Genomic DNA, 25,866 nt, shown 5'->3' with positions numbered 1-25,866 from the left:
GCCTCCGAGTTGCAAGCATTGGCTTCCCTTCTCTATGGGATTATATCAGAAAAGTGCGAGCAGACGTCCAAAAATGGGAACACCTGCCCTAAAGTTTTTCATTGCGACATTTGCTTTTTTTTTTTAACTATGTTTTTTAACCATTTCGGTTTTCTTTTAAACATAGAATTAATATATACTAAACTGACTTTGATTCATTTATGCTGTTCAAGGAAGTCAAGCGTACGAAATGCAAGTATATCCCCAGAGAGCGATGGGGGCGCTGCCGGATAGGGAGGGAGCCAGGCTCACGGGAGGGCTGGGGACCCGCCCGTCACGGCCTTTGCTTGCACACGACCAGGCGGCCTCTGCCCAGGCAGCGACCCTGACCCGCCGCGCCATCCCAGCCCGCAGGAGCCCTCTGTCCGGTCAAAGGGGACCTTCAAAAAGGTCCCCGCGGTAACTCCAAGCCGCACTCCAGCGCCGTGTGGGTTTCGGAAACAACCCGGCCCGGTGCCCCAAAGTGGAGAAAACCACTCGCGGAACCCTGGGGATACGCGGGAGAAGGGATGAGTGGACTGTTGAATGGGCGCGCAGGCCTTCCCATCAGCCCGCTCGCATCCAAAGAGCCAAGACTGCATCAAGGTCCGGACAGATGCGCCCGGGATGAGCCCGGCCGCATCTGCACCTGCCGACACCTGCGCGTCCCGGACTCCCAGGATTCATCCACCCCTATGCGCCCACCCTCAGGAGCAGGGCACCTCGGGAGCGGCCTGGCCTCGGGAGGGACTACCTCACTACAGAGCCTAGATTGTGGGGACCCACGGCAAGCCAAGCGGGGGCTTAAACCTAGCCCCCCTCCCGACTGAAACAGGTTCCCAGGGTGTGTTGTGGGAAGGTGGGCGTAGACAGCTCGTCCCCACTAAACGAAGAAGATAGAGGAAATGAGGACTTGGCCCTGGGCTGAGTGGGGTGAGAGGAGAACGGAAGGATCCGCCGCAGACTTCCCGAGAGCGCGCGAAACGCGCGAGGGACCGCTTTGTAGAGGTTGCGCGGAGCCCGCGGAGCCTGTGACCTCAACGCCACGGGTGCAGGGGGTCTGGCTCCTCGAGAAATGCGGCCACTTCTCGTCACCCCGCATCCGAGGAGCCAAGACAAGTCAGTTCACCTAGGGCCTGGCTCCCAGAAGGGCGGAAATTCGTGTTGGTTCACGCATCTTCCGCTTTTGCAAAGGAGTGGAAAAAAACGGAATGAAGGCCCCAGCGAGATTTGAACTCGCGACCCCTGGTTTACAAGACCAGTGCTCTAACCCCTGAGCTATGGAGCCAACTGCAGCTAGGCTTTCTGCGCAAGAGCAGTTGACACCGCCACCGTCCACCGCGCAGCCGCAAAGTGCCACAGGGAGGAGCCAAGTGCTGAGAGGCGGGCCGCCGCCTTTCAGCCAAAGAGAGCCTAATGTCGCCGCCGCCGTCTCAGCAGCGATGTCTGCCAGTGTCAAGGGCGGCAGGCCAAGCCGCAGACACTGAGAGAAATACCCGCGGAGAGAGGGCAGACGCAGCGCCCTTCCGGGCTGTGAGGGATGGGGGAGGGCAAGACGCTACGTGGTCAGGGGCGGGACCTCCAGTGGGCGGGCCTTAGGAGGGCCCGAGGTCTTCCGGGGGCTTAGGGGTCAGGGGCGAAGACCCGTTGGCTGGAGAGGGCCAAGGCTGGCTGTGTACGAGCTTGAGGGCCCGAGATCAGGGCTGCGCGGGAGGCGTTACGGGGAGGGTGTCAACAGGCCTGTCCTGAAGAAATCCAGGTGCGGGCTTGGAGGGTGGGATTCAGTGGGCAGCGAGAGATCTGGGGGGAGAGCCCGAGAGAGGGAGTCGGAGAAATCAGAAGGTCGGGGCGTGAAGGATTAGGAAAATTAGACAAATTAGGAAAAGGCAACCCATTGGGCCCGCCTTAACTCCTGCGGAACCAGTTTCCTAAGAGCCCCTAAAGGCCCAAGGGATACGGGACATGGAGAGTATGAGAGCCCAGGTGAGGGACAGGAGATGAGAAAGTGGCCGGTGTCCAAGATATGGAAGCAGCTCAGTGTCCATCACTGATGAATGGATAAAGAAGGGGTATATTTACACAATGCAATGCTATTCAGCCAAAAAAACAAAAACAAAAACAAAAAAAACCCACGAAATCTTGCCATTTGCAAGGACATGGATGGAGCTAGAGAGCCTAATGCTAAAGGACATGAGTGAGAAAGATAAATACTCTATGATTTCACTCATGTGTGTAACTTAGGAAACAAATGAGCAAAGGGGGTAAAATGAAAGACAAATCAAGAAATAGACTATTAACTGTAGAGAACAAACTGATGGTTATTCGAGGGGATGGGGTGGGAAGAGGGGTTAAATAGGGGATGGGGATTAAGGAGTTCACCTGTCATGAGGAGCAGTACAGGGTGATGTAGGGACGTGTTGAGTCACTATATTGTACACCTGAAGCTAATAAAACACTGTATGCTAACTCACTGGAATTAAAGACTTGAGATAAAACTTAAAAGAACAAAGTGATGGCTACAAATGGTGGACCTTGACCTGGTGGCCCAATCTGCCCCATGGTCCCTGCAAGGCCAGGTGACTTGGGTCTGTGGGTGCCCTCCAGGCTGCAGGCTGAGCCATGTAATGGTCTGCTGTTGTTTGTTTTCAGGGAAATGGCTCATGCAACTCAAGGATCTGGGATTCATGGGTGGGATCTGAACGAACCAAGTTAAGCCAGTCATTGCTTTCAGAGACCCCAAACATCTCCCAGATCTTGGGATGCCCAAAGGATGGGAGAGAAAAATGCACACAATCACACAAACCCTCACACCCGCAGAGTGATATCCGAAGTCACTACACTGCTCTGGTGACCGAAAGAGAGCGTCTCTTATCCCCAATCTGTGATTGTTACTGTAACTGTTGTTATATTTCTTCAGATATATAGATATCTGTATAGTTATTCTGCAAACACACATACTCCAGTAGGCACACAATCCCATTCTCAAACACAAAAGCTGGAAATACACACACAGCCAGCCAGCCCTGCAGTCCCCAGACCTGGCCCTACAGGCACCTTCTCCAGACACCCCTCTTCTGTGACCTGTAATATATCCTGCAGCACAGTTGTTATGTGACTTTAACTGTGCTACTCAATCCAAAACCCATACAAGCCCAGATACCTTTAGGGCTTGATGATAACATCAGCCAATTAGCAAGTGAATGTTAAAAGTGGGTTTTCCTTGTGGAAACTAGTGGGATTCAAATACATGTATTGGCTATAGTATTCTAAAGCTACTCTTCACATAGGACTCACCCTCTGGAATGAGACAATAATACTGTAGCCTGGACTCTTTTTTTTCTTAAGGTTTATTTACTTATTGGAGAGAGAGAGCATGAGCTGGTGTGGGGGTGTGGGGAGTTGTGCAGATGGAGCGGGAAAGAGAGTAATCTTTTGCAGGCAGAGAGAGAGAGAGAGAGAGAGAGGGAAGCAGGCTCTCTGCTCAGCAGGGAGCCTGATGCAGGACTCGATCCCAGGACCCTGAGATCATGACCTGAGCTGAAGGCAGCTGCTTAACCCACTGAGCCACCCAGGCGCCCCAGGAAAGAGAGTAATCTTTTTTATTTATTTTTTTTAAGATTTTATTTATTTGACAGAGAGAGATCAGAAGTAGGCAGAGAGGCAGGCAGAGAGAGAGAAGGAAGCAGGCTCCCTGAGGAGCAGAGAGCCCGATGATGCGGGGCTCGATCCCAGGACCCTGGGATCATGACCTGAGCTGAAGGCAGAGGCTTTAACCCACTGAGCCACCCAGGCGCCCCGAAAGAGAGTAATCTTAAGCAGGCTCCATGCCCAGCGCAGAGCCCCACAAGGGGCTCGATCTCACCACTGGAGATCATGACCTGAGCTGAAGTCAGGAGCCAGGCACTTAACTGACTCAGCCACCCCTGTAGGCTGGACTCTTATATGAACCTGTCCCCAGCCCACAAGTCACTGGATTCTGATTACCTGGTGCTTTGTCCACTGGGTCTGCCTCTAGAACAGTATCATGCTTGCCCTGTAAGACCATTGTATGCAAAGTGTGCTTGAAACCTCTCAGGGACAGAGCACAGGAACTCCATGACACTTGCAGACCAGAATATCCAGTTGTCACTGTCCCTACATGCCCACACACCTGTCTAAACCTGTGCGGGACAGAATAGGCCTGAGACTGACTTTCATCTAGCCAGGTAACCAGGTAGTGGGGGAGGAAACCTAGGCCCCTGACCTAAATATGGGGTGGCTAATATTTAACAACAAATGAAAAATAGGGTCTTACCAAACTGACATAGGTCTGTTTGCAACACCTAAACCTTATTCACATGCTGATAAATGCCCTCTTTGTAATCCACACACATACACCCCTGCCCCCTCCATCCGAGATATTAACATATGTGCACACATTCCTCACACACTTAAACACACCTGCTCACCCAGTCTAGCAGAAACCTTTGCTCCTGCCGTGCTCTTGCACTCAGACTGGGGGAGTCAAGAATGAGCTCAGCCACCCTAGAAACGAGCTCAATCTGTATTTCCATCTCCTCATCCCTTTTCCCTGGGGAGCATTAAGTGGGGAACAGCCCAACACCCCCTCCCCAAAGCCCACCCAAACAGAAGCTAGGGACCAATCAGCCAAGGGATTAATACCCCACCAGGGCACAGGCTGAACAGACCTTGGCACTAGGCTGCTGCTGGCGTACATTTGCCTAGTTCCAGAAAGGGTATGTCAGAGGCATGTCTATGCTGATGGCAGTTGTGTCTGTAAAATTGTAAGTGCTGTTCTGTGTTTCAAAATTCCATAACCTGTGGTCTCCTTACTCAAGGGAGATTATACCTTGGCATCTGAAAGGGGTTCAGGCATCTGTGAGAACACAGGGCTGTCACTGTGGCTGAGAATGTACATATCACTCTTTCTGTATCATCAGCTTGAGGGGTACTGGAAGATAGCCAGGTCCTGGGCTTTCCTCTCGTGTACAGGTCAAGAATCTCCTTCCAGTTCTGGCCCAGGCTGTTCTCTGAGCTGGGAGGTAGTACAGTACTCCTTTCTGAGTAGAGACCCCAGGCCGGCTGGATCCAGGTGTCTGGAGGCAGAGCTGACTGCAGACAAGAAGGGAAACCAGAAAGGATGGTGAACCCGGCTATCTGGGCCTGACCCTGCGCACTGAGGACAGCACTGGGTTTGGTGCTGCTGGACAGAACCAGAGGCCATGCCAAGCCCAGGCAGGAAGCCCCAGAGATGGGAAGTACCTCTGTCAGCACGTGGGCTCCCTCCTCACCCCCCTCCACTTCCTCATAGCTCAGGCCAGATCCACCTGCCGCCAGCAGGCAGAGGGCAGGCCCCAGGGGCCAAGGACTCTCTTCCCCCGCTCAGGTGCCCGAACCCTTTTCCACATCGCCTATTCCGCTGGCTCCAGTGTTGTGGGTGTGCAGGAGCCCCTCCAAGGCCGCCCAGGCCAAGTCCGGGGAGCGGCGAGGGGGGCAGGCCCGAAGTCACCAGGAGGCTCCGACACTGCTTCCCCTGGGCAGCTGGGACAAGGAGGAAGGCACCCTTGCCTGACTCACCCTCTGGGGCAGGCGGACGAAGCCCTCTCAAGGCCAGATTCGCAGGTAGGTGCCGGTGGAGCAGACGGAGAAAAGGGGGAACACGCGCTCGTGGAAATTGACGCGGAACGTGTACAGGTGTCGCATGTCCTCCGCGGCGTAGAAGGACACAGCGCCCACCTCCAGATCCAGGGCCACCCGCACGCGGGACAGCTGGCCACAGCTGAGGGGCGTCCGCTCGGGGCTAGTCACTGCCCAGTACTTGCCGCTGTTGAGCTGCAGCGCCCAGACGCCCTCTTCGGGGGTGAAGGGCGTGAGGCCCTTGCGGCGCACGCTCTCCCGCGCCACGCCGAAGGCCCAGCCGTCTTTGGAACCCACTTCCACCTCCCAGTAGTGCCGCCCGGAGGAGAAGCCGCAGGATGCCAGCACTCGCGTGTTGGTGTCAAAGCGGCGTGGGTGGCAGGGCACGTCCTGGGCCCGCTGTCCGAGGCGCACGCTCTTCAGATCCAGAGAGAGGATGAGGCGGGGGTTGGCCGTGTCCGGGTCCAGGGTCAGCTCCACTGAAGGCAGACACAGGGAGGGACGTCCCGTGCAAGCCCCTCGCTCAGCCCTCCCCGGCTACCTCTCCACCGCCATCCCCCCACAAGCACGCGGGGAAGTCAGACAGGTGGAGGGTAGGAACCTGATTGGGATCTCAGTTCGAAGAGATCCACAAATCCCATTTAAAAGACAATGGGGGGCGGGGATTTTGAACACTAGATACTGGAAGAACTGTTACCTTTTCTAATGGTGACTATGGTTTCGTGGTTTTCTAATTTTTTAAAGTATATCTTTAGAGATAACATTTATGGAAATATTTATGGAAAGAACTTATTTGTGATTTGCTTCCAGTGGGAAGAAGTGGGTAAGGGTGTTTAAGAAAAATATTAATTGAAGGTGTGTGATGAGAAAGTAATATTCATTGAGATCTCCTACTTTTGTGTATGTTTAAAATTTTCATAATAAAAACTTAAAATGTGCACACTTGTCCTAATTACTATCTTCCAGGACTGCTGTGGCCCCGGGGAATCCCACAGTTCAGTATCCCTGCCCTCCTGCAGCTTCCTTTCTGGGGGGAGGGGAGAAGAGACAATAAAACATAAATATGGATGATAAGAAGAATCAGGAGAGAAAGCTGTAATTTCAACCAGAGTGGCGAGGGAAAGCGAAAAAGCCTCACTGTGCAATTCAGCAATGACATTAAGGAAGTTAGGAAGCCACATATACTGAGGTCTAGAGGAAGCATATACCAGGCTGACCCCAGCCAATGCAGTGCAAATGCCCTGAGGTGGGTGTGTGCTTGGTGCACTTCAAGAGCAGCTTAGGAGGGCTTGTCATATCTGCACAGAGGAAACCAGGGGAAGAGTGTGCACTGAGGCCTGATCCCTCAGCCTGGAAGACCACAGTGAGGACTGTGGTGAGAGAGAGGGGCTGTCCCAGGGTTCTGCACAAAGGAGGGGCATGGTCTGACTCAGCTGGTTTAGATTCTTCCAAGGTAAATTCTGACTTAGCTTGTTCAGTCATCAGCATCAGGAGTACGTGCCCTCCCCTCGCCTGCCCTCCTGTGGGTTTGGCTCCCATTCACCCCAGAGCTCTGCAGTAATCAGAACTGCCTCCCTTCCTCTCTTCAGTCTCCTCCTGCTTTCCCTGACTAACCCCCCCCCCCCCCCCACACACATACAACCTGTGTCCCCAGGAGAGGTCTCTGTCTGGGAATGGGGAGAGGGGAGAGCGCCTGGTCCAGGGGAGTGACCCACAATTTATAGGCCTACAGGTCCCACTGCAGCCTGAGGGAGCCAGAATTGGGAGGCAAGGATGAGGAAGCAGACAGCAGAAAGCAGAGGCAGGCAGGCAGGCAGAAGGAACAAGCATGCACAAAGCCCAGAGAAACCTCATGGTCAAGGACTGGATTCTCTGCATGGCCAGATAATGGGAACTCCCTTTCACAACAACCATCATACCTTTCTCCTCTTTCTCCAGCTCTCCCCGAAGATCCTCTGAGGAGGAGAAACAAAGCAGTGTATGTGTAACTGACTGGGGAGATTGTCTATTTGGCAATGATAGCAATACCACCTCCTCTGACATTTACAGCCCTACCTGCTCACCCACTCCCCAGATACCCCAAAGGCTGAGAGTTGATGTGCAGGCACTGGGTCAAGTGTGGGGGATGGGGAAGGGCAGTATCCTAGCTCTACCTCTCCAGCTTCCCACTCTTTTGCCTGAGCTGGTCTGAGCTGAGCTCTTCTTCCTCATCCCTCTTTTTGCTCCTACTACCCCCACTCTACCCTGACTGTCCCTGGGGGAATCTTTGTGCTAGGAAGATACGGGGTGGGAACTGCTGCTGAATGGATTTGCTACCACCATTTCCCTGCACCAATCTGGCCTCGACACACCCTAGCTCCTATTTTCTCACATAACTTTTGGAAAGGCACATCCTTGGGACCCTAAACTACCAGAAACACAACATGGCACCAGCACTGCATGGCCCAGCCCCAAACACAGGCCTCTTACCTTTGAACTTCTTGAGCAACCCCTTTAAGACAAAGGTCTTGAGGGAAACATTCCAGACTTTATTCTTCATCTCAGAAGAGACTGTGGTTGGCTTGGGGCCAGGCACATTGTTGCATCTGCAGGACAAAGACCCTGAGGAAGGCCCCCAAACACTGTCCTATTCCCAATGGGCTAAGACAATTAGGATGGCAAGGTCCTCCTGGTGGGGAGAGGTGAAGAAAGGAGAGGCTGATCTTACACCAAAATATGCACAGTCAGGCAGGTGGACATTTGCCTTAGGGAGGTACACAGGTAAGACAGTGTAGGAGTTGGGAGGTGAGAGGTCAGGGGTGAGGGAGTGAAGAGAGACAGCTCAGTGGAAAAGGAGAAGAGCCAGCTTGGAGAGGCCTAAGTAACTCATAGGTCCACTCACATGCTTAGTGTGTTTCGGAATTCCTGGAAAGAAAGATAAAAGAAAACCAACTCAGCATCAGGTAACCTCCAGTCACCCTTGATAAAATAAACTGGTCTCTTGTCCTGCTTCTAGAGGAATAAGTAGTACGGTGTACCAGCCCCCACCATCTGCATGGGTCCAGATGGCAATGACTTTCTGCTGGTGGCTGATGACTGGGTGTCTCATCATCTCCCTTCCCACAGCTTTGCAAAGGCTCCCTTCATTACAGATTCATCACTGGAGCCATGTGCTGGGATCCAGTGTTTCCTGCACTCTCGACACCGCCCCAGATAAGACACAGTCCTTTGGCAATGACTGGTCACTCAGATCAGCATCTTTTAAATGACCATGCTTGACCCATTTATGACCTGTGATGTTTATTTGTGGATCGTGACTATTTACTTTCAAAGAAAGTAGAGTAGAAAATGTCAAAATGTCAAATGCATGTACTAAAGAGAAATATTATTTTCTGAGACTTTTGTCACAAGGCTTCTCTACGCCTTGTATATAGCTCTTTGGATCTCCTTTCTGTCTGTTAGATTGGATACTGCCCAATTCACGAATCGCTGAGTAAAACCAGAAAGATCTTTATTGTGGCTCAAGTTCAAGAAAGTTTTGTATCTTTTTATACCTTTAACCCCGGGAGAATAAGGGCAGTCTTCTCCAGTCCTCTTCTGCTCAAGTATGCGATTCTACTAAACTCACAGAATCTGACTCTGTTCTCACTTGCCATTTGTGATGCCTTAGGATAAATGATTCATACCTCTGGCCAATCCAGACTCACCTGGAGAAAGTCAAGGTCAGGCTTTCGAGATGTCTCCTGGATCTGGCTGCTGAGCTTGGAGAGCTGGGTGATCTCACCCCCAAGCTGAGCTATGTTCTCATTCTGCTTCTGTGTCACCTCCCGGGACAGCTCCTCCAGACGGCCCAAGAGCCTGCCCTCCTGCTCCACCAGGAAGGCCCGCAGTGCCTGGAACTCTGCGCTCACCTTCTCTCTCTCAGCTGCCATCTGCTTCTGTCTCAGGAAAGTAGAAGTTGGAGAGGCAATGGCACATCAAGATCTAGCATTTGGACAGTAGCCTCAGCCATCCCACAGGACAGAATTCCACCCACCGCACTGTTCAGGGGTCAGAGGCTCACCTATACATACCCACCACCCACATCTCTAGTTTAAATATCCCAACTCTGAGCACACAGCAGCTTCAACACATGCTTTCACGTCCCCTGTCACAAATGTGCTTTCTCACCAACCTAGAGCAACAGCAAACTTGCCACAGAACCACCCCGGGCTATAGCTGTCTCATTTGGAAAGGAGGAAGAATAAATTAGGGTCTCCCAGAGCCACTGTATGGATTAAACTGAGGTCACCTCCTCCTCATGCCCAAACACATGTATTTTGAGTTAAAAACAAGACAGCGGGCCCAAAATGGAGTCACCCATGCTAAGTCCCACACCAGGAAATAGAGACGTAATTAGAGATTCAATTTTCCCAGAAATAGAATTTTTAAAAAGACAAGCAAGAATCCCCTGATCAGCATTAGTTAAGTAACTACCTGATAAACCCCTACCCTCCCCAAGAGGGAAAGTAACTTTGCAATAACCAATCTGCTTTTTGGCGTAGTATAAATTCCTTCTTCCTGCTCCCTTCTGCCTATAAAATCTTTTGCCTTGTATAGCTTTTCAGAGTTTTTGGGGTTTTGTTTTGTTTTGTTTTTGTTGTTCTTGTTGTTGTTTTTTTGTCTGAGAGAGAAAGAGAGAGCACAAAAAGGGGGAGCAGCAGGCAGAGAGGCAGGCTGCTCGACATGGGCTCAATCCCAGGACCTGGGATCACGACCTGAGCCGAAGGCAGACGCTTAGCCAACCAAGCCACCCAGGTGTCCCTTCAGAGTTCTTTCCTATCTGCTAGATGGGCTGCTGCCCCATTCATGAATTGCTGAATAAAGCCAATAATATCTGCAAATTTTACTCAGCTAAATGTTCTCCTTTAACATTTGTCATCCCTCCAATTTTCAATCTTGACTTTACCTTTTTTTTTTTTTTTTTTTTTTTTAGATTTTACTTATTTATTTGACAGATCACAAGTAGGCAAAAAGGCAGGCAGAGAGAGAGGAAAGGAAGGAGGCTCCCCGCTGGGTAGAGAGCCCGATGTGAGGCTTGATCCCAGGACCCTGGGATCATGACCTGAGCCAAAGGCAGAGGCTTTAACCCACTGAGCCACCCAGGTGCCCCTTGACTTTACTTCTTTTTAAAGAATACCCCCACAGGGCCAGGATGGTGGGCGGTCCTCTGTTGTCACTGACAGAGGGCCCACCTGGGGGATGCTCAGCTCACCAGAAGCTCCTTGCTCTCCTTCTCTTCCGTGGAACGAAACACCTCATAGTCCTCCAGATCCTTCTTCAAGACCTTCAGCCTAGACTCTAGGAGCTCCTGCAGGGGGGTGAGAAGGGAGACATTATGGGGGGAGGACTCTGAAAACCCCAACTTGTGCCTTTCTGGAGCTATCCAGGAGAAAGAGAACCTCTTCATTGAAGAGAGGAGGCAGGGTTGAAGCCATATCTGGACATAGGGATGGCTACCACCTGCACAGGCTCACATAAGGGAAGGAGGCAACTGAAGGGTAACTCCTAAGCTCCAAGGTCTTATTTCCTAAAGACCATCTGTACACATCCAAGCTGAAATGCAGGCTATGTACAAGCCCAGCCTACCTGTCTTCCCCTCTGCTTTCCTCCTCACCATCAGAAAGCCTCCTGGGTGGGAGGGCTGGAGTGGAGTAAGGAGTAAAGAAAGACTGGGGGCTGTGTGCCCGAAGCCTCTGTGGACACCCCAGAAAGGAGGCAGGGAAGAGACTGCCCCAGATCCATATCTTTGACACAGCCCAAGACAGTCTTTGGTTCTCTACTCAATCCAGGAGTCCCCCACTGCCTGGCCCCAACCCCTCGGAAGGCCGTCCCACTCGACCCCAGGACGCGAGGGCGCAGCACAGCGCCACGCCCAGGGAAAGGGCTGAGAGAGCGGGCAGGGAAGTGTGGGTGTGGCCGAGATACTGCTGGAAGCCGTGGAGAGAATCGCCAAGTCCGTGGAGGTATCGCGAAGGCGGGCCAGTAGGGAGCCCAGAGGGAAACTCGAGGTGGGTGGGAGGGTGGTGTTGGCGGAGCGGCGGCGACACAGAGAGAGCTGCACTCAGCACCCAGCCCTGGGTAGCTCGGCAGAGGAGGAAAGAGGCAGGGTCTCCCCCAGGCCCCCCGCCTGCCCGCCAGCCGTATGCGCCGCGCGCGCGGGAACGCCACGCGAGCTGGGTCTTGGCGGTCTGCGCGGGGGTGGGGGCGGGGCGCGGGGCTCACCTTCGCTTCCTGCACAGCCTCGTCCAGCGGCAGCACTGCGTGCGCGCGGTGTTCGCGGGCGCGGTCGCACACCACGCATATGGCGCGCCCGTCGTCCTGGCAGTAGAGCTTGAGCGGTTCGCCGTGCTGGACGCACCCGGCCGCCGCCGCCTGCGCGGGCCGGCGCTCCCCCAGCGCGGCCGCCGGAAGACTGAAGCGCCGCAGCAGCGTGGCCACCGAGGCCAGCTGCCGGTTGGGCCGCAGCTGGCCGGGACGCAGGGGCTCTCGGCACTGCGGGCAGGGCAGCGGGCAGGGCAGCGCGCGGGACGCCTCGGGAGCTCCCACGCCGGGGCGCTCCCAGCAGCGCGCGATGCAGGAGCGGCAGAAACTGTGACCGCACTCGACGGACACCGGCTCGCGGAACAGCTCCAGGCATATGGAGCAGGTGGTCTCGCCCTGCAGTTCCGCGGCCAGTGCCAGCGCCTCGGCCCCGGCGCCGGGGTCCGTCCGCGGCCCCACCGCCGCCATGCGCTCCCTCGGCGCGCCTGAGCCGGGCGGTGCTGGGGAAGTCGAGGGGCCTGACAGTACGCGGCTCCGAGTGGGTTGGCCAGGTCCGGCCTCTGAGCACCCACTGGGAGAGGAAGGGCGGGGCTGGAGCCGGGCTGTCGGAGAAGGGAGCTGAGAGCTTGCCCAGCCGGGAAGCGAGACCGGCGCGAGCGCGCGGTGGGCGGGCCAGATCTCACTTACCGATCGGATCCAAGTGAGGGCCGGCGCCGTGCGCCCCACTCGGGCCCCTCAAACACTGGCTTTAGTCTGTAGCCTCCTCTGTCCCCTGGCGTCCCCTCTCCGTCGCCCACCCCCCACCTCGCCCAGACCCTCCGCAAGCCTCTCTAGGCCACCCCCAGCCTGATCCAGTCAGCCGTAGGAAACGGGCCTGGACAGATGGGCGCACACACCCAGCTGGGCGCCACTCCCGAGCTCGACCTAGCACGGCCGGGCCAAGGGCCTAGCGCCCGGGCCGCAGTGTCAGGTTCCCGGAGTGCAGGTTTGTCCTGGCCCGGGGCTGAGCTAAATTTAGGGTCTGGAACGTGGCTCTTGCCCCCACCCCAAGCGTGGCTTGTATCCACTTCTGTGGCTTCTTCTCCCACCGTTGTTCTCCCTCTTGTTTATTCTTTCTTTAATTCTTGGCTTTGAACAAATAATACATTTACAATACATTTTCCCACTTTAATCCCCACCAAACGAACCCAGTCCTCTACTATCCCTCCAGAACTGCCAGGAATATGTGGTTCCACCACCATTCCTCATTCCCAAAGGGAACTTGGGGCGGGCTTTAGACACCACCCTCCTCAGAAACCACTCATGTCAAAGTCACCAGTGACCTCAGTAACCTAAAGGCAAAGGCTCCTCCTCGGGCCTACCTCACCTGCCCTTTCCTCGGATGCTTCCTCCTTGCTGACACTCTTTCCAGGCATCTTTGTGGATGCTGTAGTCCCTGGCTCTCCTACTTTTTTCTTGGCCTCCCTCGTGGGTTCCTCCTCCTCTTCCTGCACTTGCTCAGTTCTTGGACTTCTGTCTATACTCACTCCTGATCTCTTCCACTTCCTTGGCTTGAAAGACCCTCTTCTTGCGGATGCCACAGTACACATCCCCACCCAGCATCCCCTGCTATTCCGGGCTCTCACATCCCATTCCCAGTAGCATGTTCTAAGGGATATCACACAATCACCATATCCACAACTGTACTTCTAATCTGCCCCTCCACCTGTTCCTTCCAGAGCCTTCCCCACCCCACCCCATGTAAGAGCAACTCCATCCCTCCAGGTGCTCAGGCCAAACTGGGAGTTCTCCCTGCGACTCCCTAGAGGAAAAAATGCACATGCTCCACCCTCAATCCCCTGTGTGTCCTCACTCATGCCCTCCACTGCACCATCTCCAATGACCTCGTGATCACAACAGTTCTCTCCCCTTCGGTCACACTGCCCTACCCCAGCTTCTCCACCCAGCTATGAGAACAGTCCTGTTGAAATGTTAAGTGAGATCAATTTTAAGTTCTCCTCTGCTCAGACCCTCCATTGGCTCCCACTGCTCAAAGTAAAAGTTGAAGTCTTTTATAATCCTCCAAAGGCCCTACCTGTTCTTTGACCCCACCCCCTGCACCCAGCCTCTCTACCTGCATCTCCTATCACTCTTCCCTGTTGACTCCTCTGTTCCCACAGGGACTGCCTTGCTATTCCTGCAAAATGCCAGCAAGATCCTATTTCAGCACCTTTGAACTGGCTTTTACCTTTACTGGGACCTCTCTTTTCCCATACTTGCATGGCTTTCCCAAACTTCCCACCTCCTTCCAGTCTTGTTTCAAATGTCATCTCTCAGCGAAGCCGGCTGGGACAATACTGTTTAAAATCACCTCTTACCACACTCTTGTCCTTCAACCTGGCTGTTTTCTCTCTAACACTCTGGAATTTGAGCTGTTAGAGGAGATGACTGTGTCAGTTTTGTTCGTGGCTGGACCCCCAGGTTTCTAGAGCAATTCTTGTTGCACAGTAAGAAAAGTAAACTTTTCTTGGGTTGGACTGATTTAAACGTGGTTCCAAATTCAGATTTACAGAAGTGGTTCACAGCGAAAAATGTGCCCAGGGTCTATGCTCCAGTCTCTTTCCATCCCAAACGATCAACTTTGCGATTCTGAATTATATTTACACAAATATTATGTCGTTTACTACACTCCCGTTCTTCCTGGTTAACAAACGTAGCAGCCTGTACACAGTCTTCCCTGCTTTCCCTTTTTGGCTCACAGTTCATTTGGGGCATCGTGCCTGATGGTTTCCCCTACGTTTTCCACGGCTGCCTTCGGGTGTTTATTCCGGCTCTGTTCTCCCCGCCGGTGTCCCTCAGTGGACACCCGCTGCCCTGGAGTCAGTGAAGGGCTCGAACACACCTCTGGCCCTGCCCGACCGGCTTTGCAAGCATCTGGGCTGTTTTACCGGGCTCGTAGCACACCCACTGCCCATACTAATAAGCAGCCAAGGGAATGTACAGAGAAAGCGCTAACAAAGTGGGGATGTAGCTCAGTGGTAGAGCGCATGCTTTGCATGTATGAGGCCCCGGGTTCGATCCCCGGCATCTCCAACGCTGGGTTGCGGTTTCTTTTTTTCCTTCCGTGCCAAGTTTTCAAATGGCGAATGTTCGCAGAGCTCTGCGGGCAAATCCCGAATCTGGAGTTCGCCCAGATTGGAAAGAGCGGCGGCGGCGGCGGCGGCGGCGGGACCCACCCAAGACCCTACCTCTAAACTCCTGATTAAAATATCACAAGGTGAGCGTGCTAGTGGCATTATGAGGCCCACGTTTCCCCTCCTTTGCGCCCTGCACTTTCCGGAGTGGGAAAAGGCTGGCTGGCTGGCAGAGCAGAGCAAGCAAAAAAACCAGACCCAGGTGGGAGGAGCGGTCGGGCAGGATCTGCGGAGGTTGAGTTTCCAGGTCTTCCTAGCGGCGGCTGGAGTTTGCAAATAAATCTCCTTTTGTGTCTGTAGCGGCCGATAACCTGAATCCTACCTTGAAGTAGAGTTGTTGAGTTTAGTTGACTGGGTGCCCGGCTAGCTCAGTCGGTAGAGCATGAGACTCTTAATCTCAGGGTCGTGGGTTTCGAGCCCCACGTTGGGCGCTAGGTCCTTTTTCTTGTCCTGTGTCTTCAGTTTGGTTTCACTTCTTGACTCTCGGAGACGATTAGAGAAATTCTATTCTGTCAATTTCTTGTGTGCGGTATTGTGGATATAGGTGTTTTGTGGATATAGCTTTGTTCATTAATTATGATTTACTGATAACAAAATGATTTTACAGAAGTGTATGTGAATTATTAGTTTTTAAAATTGTTCAAATATGCGTAATAAAACTTACTGTTTCACTAATTGTTACATGTACAGTTCTGTAGCTTTACACACATTCACACAGTTGTGCAGCTATTACCACCATCCATTTCCACAACTTTTTCATCAGGAAATACTAACTCCCCATTCTGTCCTTCCTCCAGCCTCTGGCAACCACCATTCTACTATCACTATGACTACTCTCCATTATATATATATCCACACGTTACACTTTTTTAAACCCTTCATCTGTCTATAAACACTTGGTTGGGTTCCTTCTGCCTTTTTGGCTTTTGTGAATAATGTGGCTATTAGCATGGTGTGCAAATATCTGTTCAAGTTCCTGTTTTCACTTCTGTTGAGGATATACCTAGAAGTGGAATTGCAGAACATACGATATTTCTTTTTTTTCTTATTTTTCTTTCTAATTTTAATTCCAGTGTAACATATGGTATTTCTATGTTTAATTTTTTGAGAACCGACCATAGCATTTTCCACAGAATTCCACAAAATGAGTTTTTAAAACATTTTTTTGAGTAGGTTGTACACTGTACTGTTCAAAAATTGAACCATACATAAAAATATTCAGCAAAAAGGGTCTGTCATCTTCCCTCCTTAGGTAACAATTTTTGTACCTGTTGTATATAGTCTTGCACAGTCATATATCTTTTGATGCAAATATATTTCTATTTTCCTCTATTTTATACAAAAAGATAATTATAACTCATATTTGAAGATCTTTGTATCTCAAGATGTAGAAAATTTTCTAAATCTTTTTTTTTTTGCAGCTGCATAATGTTCACCTGTAGATGACTCATAGTTTATTTAACAGATCATCTGCCGATGGACATTTGTATTTTTTCCAATCTCTTGTTATTATAATAAATTCTGCAGTAAATAAGTATGTAGTGTTGTTATTTTGCACTTTTGCACTCATATCTGTGGGCCAAATTCCTGGGAGTGAGATTGCTGGGTCAAGGTTTATATGTGATTGTAACTTTATGGAAATAAATCACTGGACTGTAGATCCTACGGGGTGATTGATAATCCTTCCTGCCAGCCATGAACCAGGTTGCCTATTTTTCCACTGCTTTGGTGACAACGGGCAGCTTTAACAAATCTGACATGACTCCATCCCCCCAAATTCCCTCACTGCTTGTCCTACAAGATAAGATGATATCCATTGCAGGGCACTGTCTGACGGGAAAAGGGGCCTTCTTTTTGCAGCTCACAGGAACATACTCAGGCAAAAGATTCTGAAGATCAGCGTCACTCTTATTTATGGCTTCTATAGGACAACATCATTTTTTCTTTTTTCAGGCTTGTTTCTGTGAAGGCTATCATGTTTTCTTCAAAACCATGATATCACTGCAAAGCCATGACACCACTGGAAAGGCCTACTCAATTATTTCTTATTCTGAGAATTTTCTCCCTTGGACAGAAAGAATCCAAGTAAATATAAGAAATTAAATTTGTATGTGATTTTCCACTTGGTCTTGGTGTCATATGGGGCATATTTAATTATTAGGTCATGCATGTGACTTGTGGTTTATGATAATTATATATAATTTATAATTTACTTATATAATTATATAATATATATCTACATATAAATAATAAACCATCCCTTGAATATTTTCATTTAAAACCTCATTTGAGACAGAAAATTATCTCCTTGTTTAAGCTATTTACAGCTATTTTCTAGCTAGTCTAAAAATACTCCAATATCAGCTCTTTCTTTAACAGTCAGTGGTTTCCTTTTACTAGAGTTGGCAAAGCCTTTCTCTTAGGGTCTGTGTAGCATCAGGAGAAATGGTTCAACTACCATCAAATGCTGCCCTGTTTATAGTATATCACATTTGTTGTGGGTGCAAAATCCCTAAATAAAAGGCAGGTCTCGGTCACATTGTGTTGTCCTGGGGAATGTAAATTTGGGGCAAATAGGAAGACAAAATGTCAACCAGAGCAACCTAATTCTGGAGGACTGCATGCTAAAGGAACAGTGGCCAAATAGATGACCCAGAATGACCTGCTCTTCCATTTTGTGTCAGGACCAACTGGATTAAAATCACTGGATATTTTGGGAAACTCTCTCTGCTGTTATTTGAGATGTTTAATGTCCAAGGACTAAGGAAGGTTTTTTAATATGGAAAAGAACACGAACTTGTTGTGTGATTAATATTCAATTTATCTAGTTGTAAATGTTAAAGCCTAGTTTTTCTCAAGGTTTGAAGTTCAATTTACAAATACTGGGGGGTTTTTTGTTTTTTTGTTTGTTTGTTTGTTTGTTTGTTTTAATCAAACCAGCAGTTTCTGGAACAGGAAAAGTTACTAGTTCCTTTAACTAGTTCCTTCCCTAGTTCCTTCATGAATTGTGATTATCAAAAGGCATCATTCTGAACAACTGAGCCACTGGTGATATTTTCTCTTAGACATTCCAGGTGACAATTACGGACTGAACCCCCACTGAGTATGGAGGAGAAGGCGGCACTGATTAGGTCACAGCTGGAGTGGAGAGCCAGGAACTGAACCTCAGTTGCTGCTGTTGTCTCCCTAACCACCAACTCATAGCAGTTAGAAACACCACGTGTGTTGTATACTTGCAATCTTCTGAATGAGCCTATGTGTTCATTCATCTGTCCTTAAAAACTCCATATCGAAGTCCTACTGTATTTCTCATTAGCTTGGAAGTCCTCTTAAGAGTATAGATCTGGTGTCCTCCACACATTTTTCTAACCGCTTGTAAACAAAATCAGCAGCTGGTGTGGAAGGAATCACCAGAATGCAGAGCCAGGGAGGTATGGCTGTGAATCCTTATCCTCCAAGTTCCTGGTCTTCCTTTTCGCCTTGAAACCACCAAGCACACTCCTACTTCGGAGCCTCCCAACCCTCAGCTCCCTCTCCCAAAGGCCTCTTCCCAAGATCTTTGAAAGGCTGGCTCCTTTTTTCCTGACTAAGCTCACTGTCACCTCTTCTGATACATCTTTCTTAGCCCTTCTCTAATGCTGTCCTCTGTTTGCTTGCCACTCTATCAGATCTCCCTCATTAATTTTCTCACAGTCCCTTTCACCCTCTGAGATAGAGCCAGTGGGGTGGGAAGAGATAAAATTGGAATTGTAGAAGAGAGAAAACTGAAGCTGGATGATGGGTACTTGGCATTTCATAATACCATTGTCTCTACTTTAAATTTCCTAATAAAAATATTTTTTAAATAAAGCAAAAGTTTATGTACTTATGAGTGAGAGATTTAAAAAATTAAATAATTTTGTACAGTAATGATATTGAGGCTTATTTGAAAAAATGTAAAGATCTAGCAAAAGCTACAGTTAAATAGAATGCTCAGTTATTAACTCATGGCCTTTAAACTATTTCCCTAGGGTACTTGGAAGTGGGGGAATCAGAGACCTTGGACTCCGTGCATTGTCCTGGCACTTAGATTTGGCCTTTTCTTTTACTCATCACTGAAAGAAAAAAAAAAAAAATTGAAGCTCCCTGTACAACCTCCTGCATCCTAAGGCAGGAAATATTACAGAAGGATCCAAAGCATGAGTTGCTTCCAGGAAACAAAGATACTTTCAAATTGTGAGGGCAATGCTGAAAAGATAAAGTAGCCAATGTGAAGGGGCTCCCACTGATAAGCAGCTATAATTTAAGCATCAACAAGAGAATAATAGCATTAATTGAAACAAGATAAGTCTAGGAAAGCTTTAAATGACAATGTTAATGTCAATGTTAAATGACAAGTTAGCATTAAGTGTAAGCCAGAAGAAGTATGACTCAAACTAGACAGCTTCCTGTGGAGCTTGTTGTTCCAGTCCAGCTTGTTTTTTGGTGTTAACTTTGTGGCTTTGGATTTGTTTACTGTCTCCACAAGGAGCAGGGATGAAAACTCTTAGGTTAGCTGAGGCACAAACCAAAATCCTTCTGGCAAGAGTGGCTGAGTGATAGTACTGACCTCCCAGAGTTCTGGGGCCACCAAGGAAGTCAGTTTGGAGGGTGTGCGGGAGACACTCCAGCAGTATAGAACCTGGGGTAAGGGGCATGTACTGACTCACCTCAACTCATTAAAACATGAAAAACAAACAAAACAAAACAAAAACAGAAAAAAATTGCATCAGCAGCAGAAGGAGAAGAATTCTCCAGGTGAGGGTCCAGAATCCTTCCTTTTTCATTCCTCTGGGTCTCTTAAGTTTCCATGGCTAGTCCCTAGCCTTCATGGTGGGTGAGTTACATCTGTAAATTCTGGAACGTGTACAAATAAGTATGAAAGAGAAATGACAAAGAGATGGGCATTGATTTTTTTTTTTTTTAGAACCTTATGCTCTTTTTGGTTATGTTTTGTCTGCATTTAAGATGTGTGAAACTTCAAAGGCAATGTCATTTACAACACTGGTGTTTTATTTGGCCTCACAGTTTGATAGAAGTGCTGGGAAAGAAGCTGCTTGTCAGATGTGTTAAGCGTGCCCCATCAGGTGTGACAGCATGAGCCCTATTTTCCAGGCGGGAAAGCAAGCTGCACTACAGAGGTGCACAGGGGTGCATCTCTACCGACATCTCTCAAGCCAGGAGCACTGGGCTTGGGGGGCTCCCCCAAAAGTCGCTGGGCTGCTTCCCTGAAGCCTTCACTTTCTTAGCCCCCTTGAACTCTAGAGCCTGCTTCTACCACACTGCAGCATCCCACAGGCTCCAGACCAACGAGCTGTAGGTGAGGCTGGGTGAAGAGGGCGGCTGGGTGAGACACCTCTGGAGGGACTGATGGTCCTTTTGACGGTTCGCCATCGCTGAGGAGAACACAGTGGGAGGAATGCAGAGTAGACGCCAGGTGGGTCTGCCTTAGGGGGCACACGGGGAGCGGCAGTAGGGCGCCACTTGGAGGAGTAGGGGTGGGCCCCCTGAGGACAGGTGGATGGAGGCCCCGAGTTGGGAGTGAAACCAGGAGGGTAGAAGAATTTTAACTTGCACGTGGGAGTGTCGGTGGTGTGGACTGGCCGCAGTCGCCGTTGGCCTCACCCAGCCAATCACTGACAGTCCGCGGTCAGAACCAAAGCTGCTTTCCCCGCTGGGCTTGATTGAATTTCTCTCGGTGCCCTGCGGCTTTTCCTCTCCTCCATCCTTTAGCTCCCACTTCTGTTTCCTGTACCCCCAGGTTCCCTCACCCTCTGTGAAGTGTCTGTGCGTCAGCGGCGTCACCTGGAAACCGGGGACAACAATGTTACGTACCTCCCGGGGTGGTTAGGCTCCTTTGAGGCGGACCCCTAAAACAGGACCGGACACCATCAGCACAGAGCGTGCACCTGGCGCGGTAATTACCACCGCTACGGTCTTCCCTGAGAGTACTTTTCCCTGGCCTGACTTCCACCATATATTTCCAGCTCATGCCTGCTTGCACTTTTTAATATTTCATGTATGGTTGCGTGGGCTTCTTGCCTTTTGTTGCCTTTTAACCCGTCACACTCGTTTAAGTTCTTTGAAGGAATGCTCAAAAGACATCCACCACCTTCTAATACCACAGACCTCGAGGCCTGGACTGTATTGGTTGAAGTGAACGGGTCAAGAATGAGAAAAGACAAGAGTACGTGCAAAACTATAAAAAGTATTCAAACATATATGCACGTACGTTCCAGAGACAGATGACTGAAGTAAACAAATTCACTGAAACTGTTCCAGATAAAGAGGAAAAAAAACCAATACCTTTCTACTGTTTCCGCCCGGTTTCGAACCGGGGACCTTTCGCGTGTTAGGCGAATGTGATAACCACTACACTACGGAAACAGATGGCAATACGTGTCTTTCGTGAGTCTAATAAGACTTATAGTCATGGGCACTGCCAGGGTCTCTATGCAACCCGGCAGGCAGAGTTCTTGGAACCATTCCACGTGGGCCCCAGTAATATTGTCTAACTGCCCAGCTCCACCAATTAGTAGATCCGGAAACCAGTCACATTCAGCAACTCAAAACAAAACAGGGAATGAAAGAAAGCAGGCGTCGCAGCAAGGAAGGTAAATGCGGCTTTGGAGGTTTGAGACTAGATAATTCTCTCCATTTTGTCTCTTTCCTCTAGCAAGACAGCTCGAGGGTAAGTTTTCACCCATTTTGAGCTGGATTGACACTAACGATCTAAAGGATTAAGGAAATGGTAAACACATTCAAAGAATATGAGCTTTGAATATATTTTGTCAAAATGTAGATATAAATTAGCCAAAAATAAAATTAGTTTTACATATGCTTCAGAAATGATTGTTTCTTCTAAATTAGGTGGAATTATCTATTAAAAATAAAAAGGATATTGAAATATCAAATTCTAAGTCAATGTTATTTAAATAAAGCTGAAAATTTTAAATTTGAAATGTAATTAAATCTTTTAAGTATTTTCTAAAAATAAAACTAATCATTTCTAGCATTGAATGTCCATAATTGGGATGAGACTTAACGCATGGTATATGTAGATCTCTATATCTGCAAATGTAAGATTATTATTGATGATTTAATATTGCAAAATGGGTTTTTTTTTGGTCACCTATGCTGATTCTGGAAGACCTGTGGAGACAGGAATTGGAATGGAGGCAGAGTTCTGCTGAGTCGGGATCCTTGAGCATCTTCAGTTTGTAATCCCCTATCCACCAAACCACTGGGCAGGAGGTCCTCTTGTATGAGTCTAGTTCTCTCATCAAGATCACCAGGGGCCTGCAGGTGGCTCAATCCATAGAGGCCTTACCACATTCCTTTACTAGACCATGTATGGAATTTGACTCTACAGATCTGTTCCTCTTTTTTTTTTGTACATCTTGACTCCCTTGGCCTCAGTGGAAGCTTCATTGCTAGCTTTACTCCTATTCTGACTCCTCCATCTGTCTACTCAATGCTATCTCCCTGGAGAGTCACACTGCTATTGACAGCTTGACCCAACCTCTACCCCACCCATCTGTGGCTCCAGCAAAGACAGCTCTCCCCAAGCTTCAGATCCATGTGTCTTGGACGTGTTTCAACATGTCCAACCTGTTCAAGACTGAACTCCTTACTTCTCTCTCACCCCCCACCCCACTCCTTAGTGTTAGAAGGTGGAGAGCCAGTAATGTATACTCTAGAGTGAGAAGGCACATTAAGAGGGAAAAAATAAAGCAAGCCACTCCATATCACTTATGGAGAGTTTCATTCAGGGTAACTTACTGATAGGGACTATGGGTGGGAACAGACCATCCAGGTGGTGCTATGCCATTCTCCACAGCTATTCTCTGTGCAGTCCAGACCTTAATCCCTAGATTTTATGGAATGAGGAGTATGGTGGTGAGGTCACACTTATCTAAAGTGGTGCCATCTGTACATCAAAGGATCTCTACTAGTTACCTAGAGTGGTGCCTTCTGTGTGCCACTTTAGGGAAGATCAGAACAAGCCTTTCCAAATTCTGTGTCATGGTATTAATTAACGTCCACGGGCCTGGAACATGTAGTGGGAGGGAGGTCATTGCCCTGGCTTGAAGAGGATGGAGGGCCAAAAGTGGAGTCAGTGTTGGCTGTACTCCTGCCCTCAGACTTTGATTTCTGTTACTAAACCATCTAAAGCAGAACCCAAGGAGCCCCCTCTCCTGCCCAGGTATAAACCATGCACCTAGCTCCTTCACCCACTTCTCCCATCTGACTGCTGCCTCCCCACTGCTGTGCTAACTGCTTCCTGTCTAGACCATGACTGTGTACCTCCAGTTCCTCTCTCTGACTCAGTCTCCCTCCCGTCACACCTTCTGGTCACCGTTCCTGAAGGATTTACCTTCTGAAAGGTAAATCAGAGAGAGTTCTTCTGCCTCCATGGCCACCTTTGCCAAGGAGGAGAAAGACCAAAACTCCTACTTTCCTTGTGTTTGCTGAATGTCTGAACTGATCAGCGCTTGCCTCTTTTGTGCTAAGAGCAGCGGATCACTTACCATGTGGAGGCCAAGAAAAGGCTGTACCCACCTCGAGTCTAGCCCTGACATAAGTACAGCCATCTTGACAAAGCAAAAGCTGGCACCTTGCACCCCCTCTCCACCCGCTCCCCTCCCCTCGGTAGTATGTGTGACATTCCCCAGGCACCCCTGGCTGCCCTAAAGAAAAACAAATAGTTAACTTGCAGAGATCACAATTCTGCAAGACAGGAGTCTCCCTTGGTTTACAAAAGTCCTAGAGATTTTCAACAAAGAAGCTATCTTAACAATGTCACCCTCCCCACCATAAAACTAAAGGAGGCTGAGGCAGAAGGAAATGTAAATAAAGTTAAATTTCTTCTAAACCTAAATCTCACTAACAAGGACACTTGAGAGGAGAAATGTGAAACTTTATCTCTAAACCTCCAAGATTGTGTCAGCAATCATTCCCAAGCATATCACCCACTGATATACATCTAAAGGGTCTCACGAGAAGATTTTTATTACTGGTAATGAATAACCTTTTCCCCAGACAATAGCTGGCCCCTCAAGGTCCTGGAGACCTTGCTTCCAAAATTCCTTAGAGACTTACATCATCCATAACCCCCTTTGTCCTCACCCACCGCCACCCCTACTCTGCCTTTTAAAAACTCTAACTGTAATCTGGCTTGGGGTCCAAGTCCCTACTCTGCTGTGTCGGGTATACTTGGGCCCAAGCTTAAGCTTGTCAAATAAACCCTCGTGTGATTGCATCAGTGCTTGGCTCCTTGGTGGTCTCTCAGATGCAAAAACTAGGGCATAACAACCAGAGGGATTCCCATTTGGGCCTGGCTGGAGGGGCAACCGTGGAAGCAGTGGAGGGGAAAGAGAAGCAGGAATTGTAGCAAAAAGCTCCAGCGGGGATGCCCCTAGCTTGCTGGGAGATGGCAACGGGATGCCTGTCCGCTTTGGCTTCCCCTTAATGAAAGCCAGGATCTTTTAGGATGTTTTCCATTTCCAGGGAAGAAGGTTAAAAAAAAAAATTAAAACCCTGAAACTACAATTTGCAAATGAATCCACAAATATTTGTCCAAGAAAAAATGTCAAAGTTGAAACTCCTGGGACACAAGCTTATTTAGGACCATTAATTACAAGCTAAAACCATACAGTAAAAGTAAGTCCCATGAGCCAGGTAGGACTGTACCAGCAAATCTGCCTATTTTACAAACTTTGGCCAATTCCTGTCCAGACAGCCCTTATACGGTGTCAGGCTAAACTTCCCCTAATTCCTGTCTTCCACACAGGATTCTCAAGACTGACGGCGATTCAGCCCTCTGCTTAGCAAGTCCAGCAAACCAGCTTTGCGTGCCTGATAGACTTCTCCGGCGGTCTGACGGGTATCCAGGGAAACTCGTACATACAGAAACCCTGAAAACGGACTGAATTTGCAGGACTGGAAAAGCAGTTCAATTGAAGTTAAGGAAGAATTTTCTGAAGAGACCAGTAAACTGACGATGTTCGTGCTAGGGTTTTTCCAAAATAAAGGATATTTTTACATGCCTCTCTGCGTAGGGGCAACATTTCCCAACAGATGGACCCTTAAAAAGAGGAATGCACTGAAGAGGAGGGCCTCCCATCGGGAAGAGCACTCTTGTCTCCCCGGAAAAAGACCCCGCGGCGCGGCGAGAGCGAGAGAATGCTCAGCCTCTCAGCCATCCAGTAAAGTGGTCGCGAATCCGGCGGCCGTTGGGTCCCCCTCAGCTTCCGGGAGCCCCGCCGCACCCTGCGCTCCTACGCGCTGCGGACACCGGACTGCCAGTCCAGTCCACAGACGGGACCCCATCCGCGTTGATCGTAGGCGGGCGGACTTCAGCGAGCGGAATGGTGGCCCAAGGAGCAGGCCCTGGGGGGAACTTACCCGCGGGCAGCACCGACCGCGTCCTTGCTGCCTAAGCCAGCGGGGGCCCGAGCGCTGGGAGCAGTCTGTAGCTGGGCTACCGGCAGCCACCTGCCTAGTTCCCGCGCGCCCTGCCAGGGGGGCCGAGTTCCACTCGCTGCGGGTCTGGAGAGAACCTCGTTTCAGGACCTTGCTTCAAAAGTTCTTTTTTCCCCCTTTTCAAAAGGACGTGCGCCCAACGTGGGGCTCGAACCCACGACCCTGAGATTAAGAGTCTCATGCTCTACCGACTGAGCTAGCCGGGCACATACACTCGCTTCCTGTTCTATCCCAGAAGACTGAAATGCCCACG

At 49.7% G+C, this 25,866-nt stretch overlaps 1 protein-coding gene, 1 long non-coding RNA gene and 5 other non-coding genes across 10 annotated transcripts; 3 read left to right on the top strand and 4 right to left on the bottom strand.

Annotated features, from left to right (window-relative positions):
* Positions 1 to 1,233: 1,233 nt before the first annotated feature.
* Positions 1,234 to 1,306, bottom strand: TRNAT-UGU (transfer RNA threonine (anticodon UGU)). The gene has a single exon. It is a non-coding gene; the product is annotated as a tRNA-Thr (tRNA).
* Positions 1,307 to 3,814: 2,508 nt separating this feature from the next.
* TRIM7 (tripartite motif containing 7) lies at positions 3,815 to 13,565 on the bottom strand. The gene is made up of 8 exons (XM_047729281.1): positions 11,899 to 13,565; positions 10,889 to 10,984; positions 9,342 to 9,572; positions 8,537 to 8,559; positions 8,125 to 8,240; positions 7,575 to 7,610; positions 5,596 to 6,134; positions 3,815 to 5,130 (listed from the first exon to the last, which is right to left on the bottom strand). Exons 1-7 carry the CDS (start codon positions 12,403 to 12,405, stop codon positions 5,623 to 5,625), a joined length of 1,521 nt encoding a protein of 506 aa, XP_047585237.1. The 5' UTR covers positions 12,406 to 13,565; the 3' UTR covers positions 3,815 to 5,130; positions 5,596 to 5,622.
* On the top strand, positions 11,569 to 22,071 carry LOC125099817 (uncharacterized). Of its 4 annotated transcripts, XR_007127365.1 has the most exons (5): positions 11,599 to 11,639; positions 15,073 to 15,193; positions 17,064 to 17,217; positions 20,394 to 20,565; positions 20,890 to 22,071. It is a non-coding gene; the product is annotated as an uncharacterized LOC125099817 (long non-coding RNA). The 4 variants fall into 4 exon arrangements; XR_007127363.1 differs by lacking the exon at positions 15,073 to 15,193 and having other exon boundaries at positions 11,569 to 11,639; positions 17,064 to 17,195; positions 20,890 to 22,069; XR_007127362.1 differs by lacking the exon at positions 15,073 to 15,193 and having other exon boundaries at positions 11,569 to 11,639; positions 20,890 to 22,069.
* Positions 14,938 to 15,009, top strand: TRNAA-UGC (transfer RNA alanine (anticodon UGC)). The gene has a single exon. It is a non-coding gene; the product is annotated as a tRNA-Ala (tRNA).
* TRNAK-CUU (transfer RNA lysine (anticodon CUU)) lies at positions 15,468 to 15,541 on the top strand. The gene has a single exon. It is a non-coding gene; the product is annotated as a tRNA-Lys (tRNA).
* TRNAV-AAC (transfer RNA valine (anticodon AAC)) lies at positions 21,443 to 21,515 on the bottom strand. The gene has a single exon. It is a non-coding gene; the product is annotated as a tRNA-Val (tRNA).
* Positions 22,072 to 25,746: 3,675 nt separating the features above from the next.
* TRNAK-CUU (transfer RNA lysine (anticodon CUU)) lies at positions 25,747 to 25,819 on the bottom strand. The gene has a single exon. It is a non-coding gene; the product is annotated as a tRNA-Lys (tRNA).
* Positions 25,820 to 25,866: the final 47 nt, after the last annotated feature.

This window comes from Lutra lutra, chromosome 5, assembly GCF_902655055.1.
Source record: "Lutra lutra chromosome 5, mLutLut1.2, whole genome shotgun sequence".
NCBI lineage: Eukaryota > Metazoa > Chordata > Mammalia > Carnivora > Mustelidae > Lutra > Lutra lutra.
This window is presented reverse-complemented; position numbering and strand designations above follow the sequence as displayed.

What these genes read in the sequence shown, in the direction of transcription:
- TRIM7 (XM_047729281.1), bottom strand. Translation starts at nt 12,405, where the DNA reads ATGGCGGCGGTGGGGCCGCGGACGGACCCCGGCGCCGGGGCCGAGGCG. An exon ending in AGGAGAGCAAGGAGCTTCTG is followed by an intron (nt 9,573 to 10,888) that starts GTGAGCTGAGCA and finishes TTCCTGAGACAG; the next exon opens with AAGCAGATGGCAGCTGAGAG. An exon ending in CTGACCTTGACTTTCTCCAG is followed by an intron (nt 8,560 to 9,341) that starts GTGAGTCTGGAT and finishes CTTTCTTTCCAG; the next exon opens with GAATTCCGAAACACACTAAG.